Source organism: Triturus cristatus, chromosome 7 (genome assembly GCF_964204655.1).
Source record: "Triturus cristatus chromosome 7, aTriCri1.1, whole genome shotgun sequence".
NCBI classification, from domain to species: domain Eukaryota; kingdom Metazoa; phylum Chordata; class Amphibia; order Caudata; family Salamandridae; genus Triturus; species Triturus cristatus.
Genome location: NC_140590.1, coordinates 1,587,832,624 through 1,587,852,019, shown reverse-complemented (window position 1 = coordinate 1,587,852,019; position 19,396 = coordinate 1,587,832,624). Strand labels below are relative to the sequence as shown.

Here is a 19,396-nt window from a genome sequence, read left to right as displayed (position 1 = left end):
TATGATGGTCTGAAAGTATACATAAGGTGCGTTGCATGAGTGTGGTTAAGTATTTTTGGTTTAATACAGCACTGTACAATATTTGGTCTAATACACTGTGCAAATCTTTGAATTTCTAAAGGCTGGTAACCAACCCTTCAATCGCGCCATGCTGTTCAATGTTGGATTTGTAGAAGCGATGAAAGACCTAGACTGGGACTGCATGATATTCCATGACGTGGATCACATACCGGAGAACGATCGCAACTACTATGGCTGTGGGGAAATGCCAAGACACTTCGCAGCGAAACTCGACAAGTATATGTATTTGTAAGTATTTATTTTATTTTACAGGTCTGACATAGCAGTTTAATGTCAATAATTGTATTACTCTAAACCGATCTGTGGTTTGTATATTTTTAACAGGTCTTAGCCATTTTTTGATATGGCTACTTGTGCCTGTGACCACAGCCCCTTCACATGACATACTGAGCGGTGAATGGTGGACTTAGCGGTGATTTTGACATATTAAACATATGGGCTCCAACCATGAGTAAAGATAATCCTGAATGATGCAGGCACATTGCCACAGCAGGCATAATGGCTGCATGGTGCTAGAAATTCTAGTGTTAAACATTACAAAAATCTTCAGCTTACAGATGATAGTGAACAGAGGGTCATATAAAAGGCGCAGTGAGAAATGGCCGGGGTTTCTAATGTCGCTAACAGTGACTGGAAGGTGTCCACTTTTTGTGAACTCCACTCATCCTCTTGAAGAGCATGAGCAGCAACTTTAACCAGACATATACTTGCTTGTCACCTTTTAATCTACCTTTGCATTTGCAAGTCAATCACAGGATTTTTAAGCTGTAATCCCTAATAGTTGAATATTATCAACACTGGCCTCATGCTAATTGACATGCAAAGTTTCAATATCAAAACAGAAGAGCTCTTGTATCATTGTCCAAGGAAGAGCTGTGTTTGAGACGTACAGGTCAAACAGCTAGCCTATAGGATAATGCCATTTTAATGGCGTTCCTTCATATTCCAACCAAGTTTCACCAATATCTTCTGGTCTCATTCATTTCTGGAAATGCTTCTTAAGTTTATCAGTACACAACCTGAAGTAGCTAACTCTTGGTAAAAGTAAATAGTCGGGCTCTACTTCCCATTCTGGTACCACGTCCTGGTATCATGTGAGGCAGGTCGGTATTGGTCCAAACCAAACATCTCAAAGCACATCTTTGTCATCTGTCATTATTCCAAGTAGTGATGCAGCACATATAGAGCAATTTATGTAACCCCCTGTATGGACCGTCCGTGAATTCAGCTTAATGTCCCTACACTTATGTTTCTTTAAATGAATACACAGACGGACTGTGCTTTAAGCCAGTGGCGAAGCACTTCATGAGGATGGGTAGAAGGCTTTCAAAAATGATTTAGGTGGAGATCTATGCCTTCTTCCTACACATTTCCCTAATATTTGTTATGCACAAAGTAAATCAGTAGTTGGTTTGACGCTCTTATACGTGGTCGATGTGGAAGATTGGTGATCTCCCATGCTACAGGCTCAAGTAGCCAATGACTTCAAAGAAGAATGGCAGCATCTATTTAGCTTGTAAACTAGGAATGCCTAATTCTAATAAGGCTAGAGTGTCTCACTCTTTAGAATAGAAAGGTCTCCTGCACTATTTTAGAAAGAGGGACAAACACACCGTGTTTCATCTACTGCTTGTTTCTATTCAGCGACATAAGGCTGACTTCTTTAACGTACGCAGTATTTTTATTTTGTAAATTACATACCGTGGGAAGAGTCTCTTGTACTTTCTTAGGAGCTGCGTCTGATGAATGACCAGGGCTCCAAATCGACAATAAAGCCCCAAGACAGAATTCTCTGTGTGGTATGAGTTAAACATTTCGGGTTGCGTTTTATTACAATGATTGATCCCCTAGTACTCTTTTTGTTCACCGTTTCCTGCATTTGTGTTTTTTTTTTTTTCCTCCCGTAACCGCTTCATTACTATTCTTCTATTGTATATTTTCCATCACCGGCCAACCGTATATCGTTTTTGTGTATTCAATCCTTTCCTATTTATTTGGATCTACTATTATGTAACTATTTTATCCACTTCCATTGTAAAGCGCTCTGATACCTTCGGGTCTAGTTAGCGCTATATAAAATCTACAAATAAATAAAAATAAAAAAATTATTTGTTTTCTCGTTTGTCTTTGCTCAGACTTCCGTATGCAGAATTCTTTGGTGGCGTGAGTGGTTTAACAGTTGAACAGTACCGGAAGATTAATGGCTTTCCTAATGCCTTTTGGGGATGGGGTGGTGAAGATGACGATCTTTGGCACAGGTAGTGTATATTCAATCGTAATACAACTGTACAACTTTCATGTGTGGTTACGCTATCAGCCAATTTGAGTATTTTCTATAAAAAAAGCTATTTTTGACCGATTTCCTTTATTTATGGGAATGGTCACTGATGTAATTTGTGAAAAATGTTTATAATAGCTGTCGATTTGGAGGTTGGATTACATAACTAGTTTATAGCGTCAGTGAAATGGAGTTTATTCTAGATAACCTTAGCAGTCCCACCACTTATAATGGATAATGTATGCAAATAATTATAGAAATGGTCGACTTTGCATTCACCAATCACTATTCCACAATCATTTGCAAGGATTGTCCGACGTTGCCATGACTTGCTCCTAATTGATACAATTGCACCCAAAATAAATTTTGTTAAGGTAAGGACCCGTCATCGTTTAGAAAGGTAAATAAAGGTAGAAATGTAATTGAAGTATTTAAGATGTTTCATTCCCACTGGCGTTATTGAATATAGGTTTTATAGTATTATCGGTAGTATTATTCATTACCTTTATTAGCTGTGGGACACACGGCCACTCTTTAACCTGAAGGGTCAGGATTCACCTCAAGTGAAAATGGAAGTAGTGGATGGGATGGAGCTAACACATCTAGTTGGTCAATTTATTTAAAACAGGGTCACTCTACCCCTCCCCTCCTTCCTGACCAGCGGATGAAGAGGGGCACGATTATTTAGATCCATGTAACCTCCTAGCAGAAAGTAAGAGGGATGTTACTTGCCATGTCAGATATTTGACTGACAGACTGCTAAGAACTTGAGGTTAACTCTTTGCTATTCTAACATTTCTCCAAGGTTGACGAAAATAAGATAGGCCCAAGCGGATGTGGGACAACCATGGTCGTTCTGAGCAACCTGATTTTTTGCCACTTTCCAGTGAATAATTCTAAGTTCAAAGTAGTGGCAGGTAATATTTATTTGACCCCATGAGCTCTCATGGAATGTGGCACGCATCTGTCGACAACTTAGCTGTACTCCACATTTTGGGGAACATTTTCTGTAAGTGTTGAATCAAATGATGGGCATCCAGAACCATCTAGCCATTTTAGGAGATTATCATTTATTAGCCACTCAGGAAGGTAGGCATGCGGTTCTCTTTATTTCTGAGTCAACTTGAATCATTGGGAGTATATTCGCCTACTCAAAAAATGTGCAACAGCAATGACTGTATTCATATAGCAGATATGCTTACTTCACTCTTTACTCAGAATTTCCTAACTGGGTCCACCATGCCCACATTTCATGGCAGCTGTATTATGGTAGTGAATAGGTAATGCTGTCAGTGGGCTGGAAACTTCTCAAATAGAAATGAAAGAAAGCTCTTATAATAAGCTATGGAGCCATTCTCGTTTGAGTCATTTAAATTGTTGAATGTTTAAATCTGTACTATAACAGCCTAAAAAATGGCAGGTGGCAGGTTATCACCAGTTAAAGAGATTCTAGTTTGGGGAAAACTTGTCTCAGTATTGATAAACAAAATTTGAGGAAAAAACAGATTGCTTTAGAGGAGACCTCAATGTACATATAACCCAGCTTCACTCTGCTACAGTAAAGTAGAACTTTATAGTGAAGCTGGAAATGCATGGCATAAATGCAACAAATGACATAGCAGCAACTAAATCACATTATATTAATTCAAGGGTAAAAAAAGGATCGAACATATATTTTATACCCTCTATGTATTCTTGGCAGCCAGCAAGTAACTGTCTGCACAGAAGACACAAGAATACTTTATTGACAGAGGGCCAAACATTTCAAAGCAACTGAAAACAGCACAACATAAAGCATACCAGGAGACATCCAAGGCAACTTCCTCTGCATACCCGTCCTCCACCCTTAAGATCCCAGCTTTTCAATGGACCAAGGTGTTTACCATTACAGATAGAGGCCAGAATGTTGTTATTCTTGGTCTAGGAGGAGCCTACCCTTCATTTCTTGTGGTTGAAATGTCCTCCTGAATATCCTCAGTGATCTCTCAAACTGTACATTTCTCAATATTTGAGTTCAGAGTCCATGACTTCTTAAAGCAGCATGCACATTCCTACCCAGTGAAACCAAGAGCTGTCCAGTAGTAAGTTTTTAAAATCTTCTACTATCTGCAGTATGTAGACTTCTAATGTCAGCTGGATCAACCCCAAATGCATTCATTCCTCGCTCAACTTTAAGTATTCAGAAATTCCTCGATATTTTTTGTAAGAGTGAAATGACACATTTTTAAAATTTACAGGACACGTACAATTTATATTGAGAAACTAGAGGCATCAAGTTCGTTTGTTCATAGGTTCTATGGCATAGCATTATCACCAGCTACTGATAGGAAATGCACTGTTTGGTACTTAATGGGTATTTTTCAATATTTTAAGTGAAGAAACGGCGGAATTGGAAAATCAGATTATCAAGTTTGAGAGTATAGTTTTTGTAACAGATTGTGCATCTCTCATCTACATAAAATAAAAACTCAATAATAAAATTATGTTAATCAATTAAAAGTTAATTTATTAAGTACATTTTGTGGTGAAATAAAAATGCAGTTGCTGATTAACAATGCCAGATTTAAAAACTGATATTAAAGGGCGTAATTTCGCTTGAGTTTAAAGTAAATGAGTCACGGACTTTGTGGAATTATGACCTAGATGAAGTCATATCAATTACATAATTTTAATTTACTATTATCTCAAGAATGTACTCAAAGGATTCTGTCAAGTTCAAAACTCAAATGCAGTTTTAGACATGCTCTATATTTTATTTCTCTTCAAGAGACGGATGAAAAAAAATAACATTAAACAATTTATTAAAAGAGAATGTACCCAAGGGATTTGTTTTGTTGAAATTTAAATAGTTGCAAATGAGCTTCTTAAGCCAAACTCCAAGTAACTTTGAATTAAGTGATGTTGCATAGACTTATTCAAATGCAGTCTTCTGATTTGTTTTAATGCAGAACATTCACCATTCTTCCTATGTTTTCTTGGAACTATGTTATTATGTTGATACATTTTCTTTTCAGCTAATCAATTTACCAAGCTCTAAACAAAGTGCCCAGTGTTACCTGAACTGTGTTTTATTCACATCTGTGTGTGTGTGTCTGCGCGCTCCTCTTACATTCATTGACACCCCTGTTCATGACAGAATTTTAAACCCCTGACTTTTATGTAAATATACAAAACCTTCAATTATATGCAGATTTGCATGGACAATTAAATGCAGCTTTCATTTTCAGGGTGAAGTATGCTGGCTACTCAGTGACACGACCAGCAGGAGACCTAGGGAAGTACAAATCAATTCCTCATCACCATAGAGGAGAGGTTCAGTTCTTGGGAAGGTAGGTTTGATGGAAAACTGTTTACTATTATATTTGCTGTTTGGGTTGTTATGTATCTTGCCTTTTAGAAAAAAAAATCCTTCTCTTTGTGTGATATCATGTGAATAACTTCAGTGCAGGCTCAGAACTTGAGTGGATTTATCAGTAAATAACATAGGGGTCTATTATAATGTCGGGCGGATTGCCACCACCCGCATGGCGGTGGTGATCCGCCCGGCATTATCTCCCGCCCGCCTCCAATTTCCCCCCCACCATATTATGATGGCGAGGGGTACCGCGGCGGAAGGGAAGACTGTCCGCCGCTTTTCCGCCCGGTCGACGAGTCGACCGGGCGGAAAAGGGTTGAATATGGTGGCGGTGTCTGCAAGACACCGCCATCCATATTACTATGCAGGCGGAAAGGCATGCGGTGTTCGCAGTTGGGGGCCCGTTGCGGGCCACCAAGTTGTTGGGGGTGTAGGGAGTGCACATGGAGGGTATCTATGGTACCCCCCTGCATGTGCATGAACAACGTGGCAGGCACCGCGCGGTGCCTACCAAGTTGTGCATGCAAATGCACAATGTGCAGCCACAGCATTGTGGCGGGCAGTGCTGTGTGCACCGCCCGCCACAATGATGTGGATGGGGAATGCCACCGTGGTGGTGACATCCTAATTGCCAGTGCGGGACCGCTGCACCACTGGCGGCCGGTCCCAGCACCACTAGGGCCATCCTAATAGGCCCCATAGTATTTATTTTGCTTCTGACAATAAAATGATCAGAAAAGATAATGAATATTTAAGGATAGGATCCTGCTGAACTACTTTGACTGCTAACTCTTTTCCTTAGGTAAGGGAATCTGAATATTTAGGAACAGGATTTTTTATTGAGAAGTCTTTGAAAGAAGTATGGGATAAAAAGGGTTCATTTGAAACAATGCACAGAATGAGGCTAACATAAAAACTGTAGTAAGTTGTTATAGATACAAGCTTGTCTGTGCTGTGGCTTTCCAGCAATACATTTGTTACTTTATTCTGAAGTAATTGCATTTGGTTAACCAATTGTCTGCAGCATTAATTCACATGGAATTATTAGTCTAATTGATTTCAAATGTAAAGGTTGTTCGAATACCATTACATTGATAACATTGATATAGCTATTTATACCCACGCTTAGAAGTGTGAAGAATTTGGTATGAAGCACTACACAAATTATTACTCATGGAACTAAATTGAATTTTGCATATCTCTATATCAATAATGATTTTCACAGAATGGTTCTGAGTGCCTTAAACAAAAGTGGCAAAAATCAAGGTGTCTGTCACACACAAGCTACAAAATGGAAATACATTTTTTGCAAATGGCGAAGATAGCAAATATTGCATGGGATCTATGGCCTTTCTCCTCCTGTTTTTCCAAGGTCCCCCTTGACATTTCCACAGGACCGTCAATTTAGGCGTTAAAGGTGGTAATGGCACACACATACAATGTATGATAGGCAGTGGGTGTCTCCTGACAAACTCCTGTGCACCCCTCAAACAAATCTACACTTGATACCTGCCATCTTGCCACTCTGTGCCATAGTTCTAGCCCTAAATCTTCTATGCTTTGAAATGTAGAAGGAAATCTGTATTGGGCCGTGCCAACCTCTCTCGCATCTGTCAAGACTCCCACCATGTCCAATATTCCCAACATGCCCTACCTTCTTAAAGACTACTCCAACCTCACTTTGTATATAGTAAAATACCACAGGCTCCTTGTGCTTTGCTCCTGACAAATGTCCGGAGAGTAGAAAGTAACTATTGTGCATGGACACTGTTGTGTCAGACTGACAGGTCTACTTGTTGCGTGATCTATGTTTAACTGAGTGCATGGTAATGTAGGGGCCTCTTGGTTGCAATATCAGAGTAACGGTAAAGGTGTTGAGGAGAGGTGAGTATTTTTAGATATTTTCTGAATGAAATATTGTCTGATTCAGCACTTGGAAAAAAGGGCTTTCACTTTTTTTGTAACCAGATTTCGAAACAAGTAGTCTGGTGCCTAGACATTGTAGGTCCAAGGGATCTTTAGCAAAAGAAGCATACCAGAGTGCTGTTTCAGGTATTTTCTTCAGTCATAAGAAAGTAACTTAACTTTAGAACATCTCCACAGGGTGCTTTATTATGGTATTCTATGGCGGTGCCTCCTGAAGTTACTGGATGGATCTGAGAACTAGGCTGATATTTTCTCTCTGGTGATTGTCTGACCACAAACGCACCTCAGTGTTATGAAGCCTCCTGAAGCAATATTTTACGAATGCAGGGAGGAGCAACTAATCAATGTTTGTGCCTGGAGACTTATTTGAGAGTAGTTCAGATTAAGAAGAAAAGGTCCAAGGCTCTAAAGATGAAAGTATTCTGCTCAAATTACTATAGCCAACAGGTGTCCTTTAGGCCAATTATGTTCAGCAAGAACGCCTAGGCTCTGGATGGTCTGAGCAGGGAATTGCCCTATGTGGGATAAAAAAAGTCTGGGGGCCATAAGACGCAATAAGGCCCATTGGCTGGGTTCAGTTTTAATTTGTTCAGTTTTATTCAATTTTGACATTTTTTGTGTATATTTTGAGCGTCTCCAGACTATTTTATGATTAGAAGAGAGGTTGATAACTAGCTAGATATCACAGGCACAGTTAAACATGGACAGCCTCCTCCACAGGTAGTACCTATTCCATGTGCAACTACATTTATTTATAAGTTACAACTCATTAAAATATGATTAAAATAGTTTAAAAATAAATTAGATGCTCAGCATCACAAAAGAGGTTTATGGAAAGGTCATATGGTTTTCACTTGCAGGTGTGGGACGTCAGAAGATTTCCATGTAAATTTTAAACACCGAGTTTTCCACAGAGTGCCTGTGAAGTCATTATGTTTGCTTTAGGCACGACAAGGGATCTAAATTCAGAACATATATCAGAGTAATTTTGAAGGCTACCTGATCCATTATGCTAGTATAAAGGACCTTTTTCTTTAGGTTACACATAGCATGCCTGTACTGATGAGTTTCCTTTCAAAATTTATAATTGGCTCCCGGTTTCCTCATGACTTGCCATTTTTCTACTTGGTCTTTGATTCCAGTCGGGTACGCTATTTTATCCGATGGGTGCAGTGGTGAATTAATGCTTGCTTAAGAAGGGTGATATCTAAAACCCCTCAGACGACAATTTTCAGAGTTCTCAGTAGGGTCAGAGCAATGGAGTTGACTGTATCTACCCTAAAGCTATTGACAGACTTCAGATTGATGGAACTTTCTCAGCTTTGCATGGCAAGTTTCCTGTATTACATTTGATTGCAAAAACAAGTTGTTATAGGCAACTTGTAGGTAGATAAAACATTATCTACCACCGCACAACTATTGGGGGGTGAGGGGGGTGGTCTGTTATGTTTTCGGTTAATGGAAATTAAACAATGCCTTTTGTATTTGACCCTCCAACTCATTGCATCAGTATTGGAACAGGAATGTCCTCTCCATGGTGCTCTGACATATACCCCTGGCTTGAGTACCGTTTCTTTAAGTTTATGATATCCTGATTTTTATTTTAGCGTAGTGTCATGCTATTCTAGTGTGTACGCAGTGGTCTAAGCCTGTCCCTATTAATACGATTTCACAAATCTGTTCTGTGACCTGAAGGCACTCAAGAAGCATGGCTACTTAGTGGGCTTTAAACTACTGTCCAGGCCCTGGGGGGGAGGGGGTTCACAAGAAGAGGCTGTGACAGAGCACCATGTTCTTTGAATGTATATTGTGATGAGACCCTTTTCTATGTGTTAAGGAGAGGCAAGCCTATTGGCTCTCTCATTTAAAGTTCTGCTGTTCTGCGACACCAAGAATCTTCCGCTGGCAACCCTAGTGCATGTCAGTTGCATGTATGTGCAATGAGTGTGTAGCGTTGGTTTGGTAGTAGGACTCTGTGCGTTGCATGAGTCTGAGTACTGGGGTCAGTGGGATCAATTTGATTGCACCCAGTTTTAGCATAGCATAAAATGGAGGATGAAGGCCGTTCCCCCAGACAGTGGAAGTGTATCGCCTGCATTCCTGTAGCTGGATGATGGAGATCCAGACACCAAAGTGAGAGAGGGTGAAGGCTGGGGTACCTTTAGAAATTCCGTGAAGAACTTGTTAGTGAGTGGCTGCTGAGTAGTTGTCCCTGAGCACTGTCATTTGGCAAATGGTAGGGTTGAAGGATGGGACTGCAGTTTCTGTTGTTCAAGGTGATGATGTTTCTAGGCACCCCCAATCCTTTTACCTGTCTCTGATCACTACTTCAGTAAAGCTGAAGACCGCCAGGTGCATAAATCTCACAATTGATTATGTCCATGTTTTTGATGCTTCTAGTGTCCATCCCAAACCAAGGACTGTTTATGTGGGGGACAGGGCATTTTTAGTGATAACAGCCACATTTTAGAATTTCCTCCCTCTCAATCTGCATGCTGAGTGGAACTTTTTAAGGTTCAGAAATCTATTAATGAGCCAACTCCTTCTTTAAGAGATAAGACTGTATCACATATGGGAAACCTTATCACCAAGAGGCTTCAGCAATAGTTGCATTATAGAGATTCTTGTTAATAGTTTGGACCCACTATGTAGTTTCGTTAAATGATGAATTATTTATTTCTGCTGTGTGAATAAAGTACGTTATTTGTTTATGGTAACACAGGGCTGGACATTATATAATTGTTTCTTATCTGTGACTCTTGAGTTCTGAGCTGTTCCCCCCCCCACATCCCACCCACACTATCTTACTGAGAAGCCTTTGATTACCGCCCCTCACAGACCTGAGCCATAAGGTTTGTACTTGGCCCATTAAGAAGAGTCATAGAAGTACGACTCTGCACACCAGCGGCAAGCGACCTCAACCACCACGGTTGTGCCCAGCAGTGCCAGTCTTCCCTGTAGCCCACTTAATAGGGTCTGACAATAAGGTTCAGCACGTCTAGGGAGTTTCTTAGAGGAGAACTCACGGAGTCAAACTGTCCGTATATTAGGGGCATCTCAATTAACCACATAGTAGTAATTTTATTGCTAAATGTTGAGTTGTGCATTGCTCCTCAGGGGCGCAGCCTATCAGCAGAGGCTTTTCAGATGCTGGAGGTGGTTTTGCAGTGACCCATTTCGCTCTAGTCCCTCCGTTGGCAGAGAAATTTCCGTCTGACAGTCTCAGACTACTGGGGGGCTGGTGGGAATTATGAAAGGCGATCACAGGCAAAACTAAATAAATACTTAAATATACTTAATTTTCCCTCGTGGTCATCTCTCGAAATCCCCCCCCCCCCCCCAGCCGGCCCCACCGCACTTACCTACAGCGACCGTGGCTGCTGTCAACATTTGTCTACTTGGGCTGTAATCCACCAACAAACATGGAAAAACACCCAAATCTGCGTGTAAAGCTTATATGAAAACATTAGCATTTTTAGTTTCAGCTACATGTGACTTTAGCTGTCAGAGGACCTCATCTCATCAATTCTTTAAAAAGGCAGTGATAGGTACTGAGAGAGTATGTGCTTTTGTCCACCCTCTTTAGCCATTGATGTTTCATGATTTGCATTGCTTGAATGGGCTGTCCATCAATCCTGTTTCATATTCTTAATGGCGTAGGTTTTTGTGATGGGGCATCTTGTAGCTTGTAACTGAGAGTGAGTGTGCTTTAATGTATATACTTTACTGACAGCTACATTATAATTGCTGATTTATTATTTTTTTTAAAAAGAAGTGGGCACTTCTTTTGATGCTTTAGTCTGTCATAAGGAAACAATGCTAAGTATTAACCAACCATGCACGTTCATTTATATATTTATTTATGCCTTTTTTGGTCCCAAAGTAAAGACGTGCACTCAAGAACCTACCGCTTTGTTGTAAAGTATCTACTATATAACTTCTTTTCATAGCACTCTTTTTGAGGGTGCTGCTTACTATGCTAAAGCAGTCAACTGAGTAGGAGGGATCTACCCCCCAGGTGCCATATTGTGTCTGTCTAAGATATTGCTAGACTTTGGGGTTTTATTTCTAGGGAGCTGGGAGCAATGCGCACTCTCTCCCAACTATTACCAAACACTTCACCTAACAAACAAGCAGACCTATTTGCTTTGAGAATGCTTATTTTATTAGCCTCAAATCTACAATTGCACACAATTTTGAGTTGGGGGATTAAATTATGGATTGTTGACATGCAAACTGTGCAACATATTATGCAATTCAAGTAATGTTAGTTGACTCATTTTATGATGTTTATCTGTTATAACATTTTAACTTTCTGGTTCTTAAGGGATTCAAGTTCTACAACATGTAGCTTTTTAAAGAATAAAAGCTAAACAAATTCAGCAAGCATCACTAAAACTGTTTTTCACCAAAATAATTATAATTTCGTCTTGCATGGAAGCTAAGGAATGCTTATTTTGATCTCTTTATTTTCTGCCTCACAGTGATAGCACAAGCTGTATAACTTATGCAATGTTGTATTGAGCAAATACTAAGCTAAAAGGTACATGTTCATTATAATAAGATGTCTGCCTCATATATTTGGTGCCTCCCACTTATGTCCTAAAACTTGCCTATGGTTTACATTGCAAGTCTTTAGGAGACATCTTTTTGCATTAAATATAACGTTTCCTCAAATCAGTATAATCTTTTAATATTTATTCCATAAACGCCTCACAATGCTGTACTTTAGAGAACTTTAGATTCAAGATATCAACATGGAAAAGATGCATCCTGCTAGGTATTCTTTGAAAGTGTAACATCCTTTTGGTCCAGCTGATAATTTGAGAACAGGTGCTGAAATAACTGCTGCTTTGAGAACAGTGTCTGTGTTGTAAGTAGTAAAAAAAAACACTTAATAGATCATGTATGGATGAAATTGAATTATTTATGATTTATAATCCTCCCCCTTTTCACCGTCTACATTCATCATTTTATAATTTAAATTTGCTTGCCAAAATTATTGCTTCTTTAAATACCTGAATACAGCTATGAACAACTAAAAGGCGACCTTTGAAGTTTTTGCAATGTCTAGGGGTGTGTTACATTCCACATAAAATGATTTAGGTGAAGTTTGAATTTTTTGCCTTATTAACATTTTGGTCAATATATTTGAGGTAATTGAAACTGCATGATAATTAAATTTTTTAAAACTTTTTTTCTGTCAACAGATATTCCTTGCTGAGAAGGTCGAAAGAGAGGCAAACCATGGATGGTTTAAACAATTTGAACTACTTTCCAAATATTACATTCAGTGCCCTGTATAAAAATATAACCGTAGACTTGACGCCAGAGCTGGCTCTGGTAGGCGATTATTGAGTGTCGCACTAGTCAACACCTGTTTTTGGCCAAATATACATCAAAAACTTTAAAGATGAGCAATCACATGTTGGAGTTACCAATGACCGCTTTGGCTGCTTTATGGAGGATCTGAGTGGTCTGGTAGAAGATATATTGGCTCCCTCAGATTTTTAAAATGGCACTTGGGAACTTTTTCTGTCCTCAACTGGAGGAAGCACCACAACTGAACACAGAATGTCTGCGAGAGAAGCAATGATGGAGGATCCTGGACCATTAAGGCTTTATTTTACTCTGGGATCCGGAACCATTTGAGAAGGCAGTTATCTTTAACTAAGAAGAAACCCACCATGTCAAACCAACCTAATATCTAATTCTTTTTTTACAAAGCTTTGCAATTAATGTTCAACACACACATCTGTACCTGCATGTTTGTATATTTAGGTATGACGAGACACTTCGATTTGGAGTTTAATACTGTACATGTATGTACGTGTGTGCATATATATATATATTTATATATATGTATGTGTGTGGACGTATGTATTTATATATGTGTGCATATATATTATGATACCTAATGGGTAACTCTGTAATATGGTCTAATATTGCCATTGAGTGCTTCTGGTCACATCATAAACCAAGAGGCCAAAAGCTGAGTGTTTTGGTTTTTTGTAAATGTCACAAAAACCATAAGGTGGCAATGTACGTTTACACATGTTACCTGTTATGTATTCTTTTTTTATAATACATGTTTATTTTGGGTGCAATTATTGGAATTAGAATGATTAGATTTACATTTCTTGAGAAGAATGTGGATAAAGCAGTGGGCAATGGTGAGCACTAGAAGATTTGAGATTCTGTGGCTGCAACGTTTGCCACATAATTATGGAGCTACCATATTTGCCACATAATTTGCCTAATTTGCATATTTTCACAAAAACTGTAGTTGCTAGCACACATGGATGAAAGTAATTCTGTAAGAGAAAGTGCTGCATAATGTGCCTTTTTTTGCTGCATAATTTAGGTAACTTAGTCACATAATCCTAGTGGCCCTGACAATGGTAAAGCTCTCCATAGTAGTTTGGTGGCTGTTATTATGATGAGGAAATCTGTCTTTGACAGTGAACTGTTATATATTTCTCATATTTCAACTCCCTTTGAAATATGGGTTTTATATAACATTTTTTACATGAAAGCACCCAAACAAGTTTTATAGCTATTGATCTGTGTGTGTACAAAAGGGTTGCCCCACCGTTGAGGTGCACTCGCAGGCGTCGTACAGTCGTTAAGTCAAGCGCTTCAGGGCACAACACAAGTCTCAACACTTGCCTACACGTTTCGGTCTTGACGCCCTTCTTCTTGGGCAAACAGCAGCAGAAATGGCAAACGAATAACTTAGTCCCAGAATTCCAAGCAGGATACTCATCTGTGTGTAATGGCTGTGACCAATAATTAAAAGGGGATGTTCTTGAAGTTATTCGTTTGCCATTTATGCTGCTGTTTGCCCAAGAAGAAGGGCGTCAAGCCCGAAACGTGTAGGCAAGTGTTGAGACTTGTGTTGTGCCCTGAAGCGCTTGACTTCACAACTGTACGCCGCCTGCGAGTGCACCTCAATGGTGGCGCAACCCTTTTGTGCATATATATATGTAGATATAGATCTATATATAGATATAGACACACACTAAATATTCCTGATATTGAACTGAAAATAATGTACACATAAGTATTGCATATTGAGTCAAAGCCATAATGTCCAGCGATACCGCTCTATGTTCATGTAATTTCAGTGGTCTTACAATTTGGTCTTGCGGTTCGAGTTTCAGCACCTTGTGAGAGAAATGTATCAATATCATTGATGAATCAACCATTTTTGCATTTCATTGGTTGAACTTTCCAGTAGCATTTCTGTGATAGTTGCATATTGCTGAACACAGTATTCGTCTCGTAGTTTTAATATATATAACAAAATCAGCAACAGCAACTCTCCAGCTATGGCTAAGTTTCACTTACCAGTGGTGTCTAATGCGTGTTTGTTTGAAAAGGCATATAACCGCAAGAGGTTTCATCTGTTTTTACAAAGCTTACAAAAGACACTGATCCTTGAGCATTAAAGTCATGGACTATTATATAGTCATTTGCAGTTGACTACCTAAAATATGTTACCTACCACTGGTTACACCATGCAACTCCTACCTTGTCTTGATATGAGACAGGAGAAGCTTAGCTGCCTAGTTTCATTACATCAGAGTCTTAAATGGGTTTGGAAAATTGAGAATTAAGTTGAAGTCCCAAATTATAAAACCCCTACACCAGTGTCATAATTAAAACATGTTTTCTCTTAATTCTATTATGATATGGGTTTTCACTGTGATATACAAACACATGTCCATGTTTTATTTAGATTTATATCCTTATGTGGCACTATATGTGTGTATGTTTGTGTAGATATACACACACACACCCTCCCCATCTCAATACGTAATAAGCGTATTAGTGTATTTTCTTCTTTAGGTAAAAGTAGCAATCTGTATAACGTAAAAAAGTGAAATTGTGTCTTACATTTCATTTGGTTTACTGAACACAAGCTAATGGTTTACAAATGGCTTTTGCTGGCATTCTAATAGCAGCTAATTCCTTTATAGGGTTTTAAACAATCTCATTCTAAAAGATAGCATGCAGTGTTTTATGCTGCTAGTTTCTTCAGAATGTTAAATTCAGCTAGCTATACCACCAGTGTCTGCTTTTACCTTTTTTCAGCATGTTGGCCGTCTGTTGATGTTTGTGTTTTTCTTTGGTGGTTATTAATTAATCTAATTATACTTACAGAATTTTGCACGAGATGCAATATTTTATCTTGCGGTCCAGACATTTCATGGACGTCAGCATGATGATGTTAACCGGGCAGTGTGTGTGTTTTTCCATTGAATGCTACTGTGGTTTGGCTCACTGGTGTGTTCTGATGCAAAGTTCCCACTTGGTTATCCTTAAACTTATAGAACTGAAAGAGATGACATTGTGTTCATGTATTAGTCTTATACTTCAGAATGACTATTGTTGCAGGAGCATTACTACTGAGCAAATCTAGTTGAAGCTGGTGTGAGGTGGCTTGTGCTAACAGTGTACATTATCTCACATTCGTCCTTCAATCTTAGCACCAAAAATGGATGTCTTGCAATGATGAGTGCTATTTATGTCTTGTCTTTATTGGAAGGTTCACGTTAATACAAACACGTTATCATTTTCAACCAAGTATATATTTTTGTATATCGTTTTTTATACCTAGAATCTTGACACATATTTAGCTCTATTCATTGCACACTAAGATAATGAAGCTTATGTGTGTTTTCAAAGTGTTGGGAAACCTATTTCTCATGTTGTGACAGTAGTATAACCTAGGTAAAATATGAAAAGGGTAGGGTCAAAGATGTGTTCTCCGAGACCTGTGATACCACAATATGTAGAGAATGAATGACATCTCAGGAGATGTATTTTCCCAGTCATGTGAACAGATGCAGTGGCATTTGTTTGTGTAACCTGCTGGATGTATGTTTGTCTATGTATTATATTTTCTATTTAAGAATGTTATTAACAGGATCTACAACCATTGCTTCAAAGGGTTGATTACATGTGTCCTGTATGTGTACGTGGCATGTGTATTTGTGAAGATGCACAATCAAGTGGACACACTCATTCATTGGCGATTTTAGTAAAATGTTTGAATTATTTTGTGTGAGGTGAGTCCATGAGAGGTAGAAATTCTTGTAAGTAATGGTGCCATCATAACTCAAACATGGCAGTGAATATCTGTTGTAAATTGGCCACAATTACATGCATACTGTTAAAGGTTAGGAAATCCAGTCATAAGGCATATTTTGTCAGCCTCCTGGACTATGACTACCTTTGTGTGTGTGTGTGTGTGTGTGTGTATGTTGTTTTCCTTTTTAACTTCAGGAAAAGGCTAGCTGTTTGTCATTTTTGCATACCGTGGTAAATTGCAGTGTGACTTGGCAGGAAATTAATTGGGAAGCCTATAAATTGTCACTGAGTGATTTATTTAGTGTGAGAGGTGTTAGTTGGATGTGTGGAAAGCCATTCAGGAAAGCTATTGTACATACCCTTCAGTCTGTCTATCATTCACCTCTGAGCTATCATCAACAACTCCTCACTGTTAATGTACAGAGCATTGCAGGATGTTCGGGCGGCGGTCTACTTACAGTTTAATACTACCTGCACAACTTGGTCAACCTTTCTATAATAGTAAATTAAATCCTATCGACACCACTACAATCTAAAAGCAATAGGTTAAAAAGTGAAGAAATTGGTCACCATGCAGATACAAGCTAGCAGCTGAAGGTTGTCGGACTATGTATGAGCGGCACTGTGAATTGGCCAAGATAACATTAGTCATTCTAAATACTTTCTGAGGTTAGATAAGGGTTACTGACCAATTCATATGGATACGGTATTTACTGAAGGATTTGATCTGTGTAGAGTGATAACAGCTGACAGAAGCATTGCAATTGTTTTCAGATAGTCCAATATTTGTATACATACATTAAGCACCACAATTTTTTTAAGGGTTTCAAAAATGTGAACTGATAGGCCCAAACATATTTACTTAAAATGTTATGTTATCCTGTCCTTGCCAAACATCATCTTATTAATCGCACAATCTCACAAAAATCTCTGTAGGTTCATAAAACAGAGAGTGACTGGTATCATGACAATTGCTGTCATTGCGTATGCTCTTCACCTGCAAATCATTCCATATATCACAGAAGTTTAATTAGCAGGTTTTCAAATCTCTCTTAAATACTAAATACAGCATGTTGTCTTTGCTGCTACAATCTTGCAAAATAATGGATCATTTAGTTGCTTGTTTGAACTGTCGACAGGCAATTCCCTCTCTTTAGTTTTATCTTTGTTTGTGGCCTTAGTGGTTTCATTGATTATATCTGGAATGTACTTTAGGTTAAATATGAGCTATTCCAATTGTCTTGCTTTTTGAATATTAACTTCCAGCTCTTTATTTTAAATTTTGTGGTAAAGAAAGCTAACATTTTTGGAGGCATTTGATTTACATATACAAAAGGCCTATCCATCCTTCTCTTGAATAAACTTCAAAAGCTGAGACAGCAGAGTGGGACAATCGGCTGTGTCCACGCTGTAAATAAAGTTAACCCGAGTTCCTATTTTTTATTAGCCAATCAGACAATGGTATCAACAATTCCATTGACCGTAATTGATTACACTCCGAGGTTGACTCTATAGGGGTTTTTTCTGCCATCATTTGAAGGGAATTTTCCAGGTGCTACAATGTAAAACTACAGTTTCACTTTAGTATAACAAGATGTAATTTCCACTGTTTTTTCAATTTAACAAAGTGATGTTTGGGAAATTATTTCTTGTAGTACTTTTTCAGGCATCTTGCTTTTAAAGTTTACAGTAAAAAATGGTAGTCGAGGAAAGAAAGAGATCCCTGCCAGTTTAATGCATTATGACCAGAGAGAGTAAATCATACCTGTCCCAATCCATACTTGTATGCTATATACTCATTTAAATGCACATATCTTTTTATCAAGGTTATGATTTTCTTCAGGGAATTTGTTCTTTCTATTCTCTCCCGCTGTATTATGTTGTATTTGGAGGCTGTGTAGGGTGCACAATATTTTCAGTATCGGTTTAACCATGAATAATGTACTGACCATCATTAAACATCAGCAAAAATGTGCATTAGATGAACTAGGACTGTGGTCCACTATTGCACAATGCTGCCCTAGTTCACTAATGTTCAACATGAATGAAATACATTTATTATACACAGGGTTGTAGTGCTTCTAATAACATAGTATATGCATTGTTCTGTTTATGTTGGGTTTGTGTTGAGCAGGAATCTTAAAGATGTTGAGTTTCACTATGAATACAGACTTCTCGGTTGTTGACGGTTTTATACCCCACTTTGTGCCTGATAACTGAGGGATCGCTTGTACACTTTGCAGAACCACCATTTTTTTTTAATTTAATATGCATTGGTTAGACATACTGTAAATATGTTGTTTTTTTTAAAAAGTGTTGTTTCCATTTTTTATTTGATTTAGTTTGCTTTATGCTGACTTGTTATGATTTACATTGTTTCTCATTCCATGGATGTATGATCTCCCTCTTACAGTACATGACTGTGAAGGGTGTGACTGACCGGACTTAATTTTGAAACAAAGAATCTGACTTGCTTTGTGTTATAGTTATCAACCTGTATGACATGACAGTAAAATGTCCTCGAATATGTTGGTCATTTTTTTAATATATATATATATATATATACATATATATATTGTGTATGTTTTGGTTTGAAAACTCAAATGTTTCATGAAGAAACACTGGATATTGTAATTGATCCAGAATCAAGAATTTGTTTT

At 38.4% G+C, this 19,396-nt stretch overlaps 1 protein-coding gene across 1 annotated transcript in view; it reads left to right on the top strand.

Moving 5' to 3' along the window:
* The window catches only part of B4GALT5 (beta-1,4-galactosyltransferase 5), a 185,819-nt gene extending 171,607 nt beyond the window's left edge, over nucleotides 1-14,212 (top strand). Inside the window, exons 6-9 of the mRNA XM_085619440.1 lie at nucleotides 122-309; nucleotides 2,217-2,339; nucleotides 5,587-5,688; nucleotides 12,851-14,212. Of these exons, the coding sequence (XP_085475566.1) occupies nucleotides 122-309; nucleotides 2,217-2,339; nucleotides 5,587-5,688; nucleotides 12,851-12,998 (561 nt within the window). The 3' untranslated portion in view covers nucleotides 12,999-14,212. The remainder of the gene's footprint in view (nucleotides 1-121; nucleotides 310-2,216; nucleotides 2,340-5,586; nucleotides 5,689-12,850) is intronic.
* Nucleotides 14,213-19,396: the final 5,184 nt, after the last annotated feature.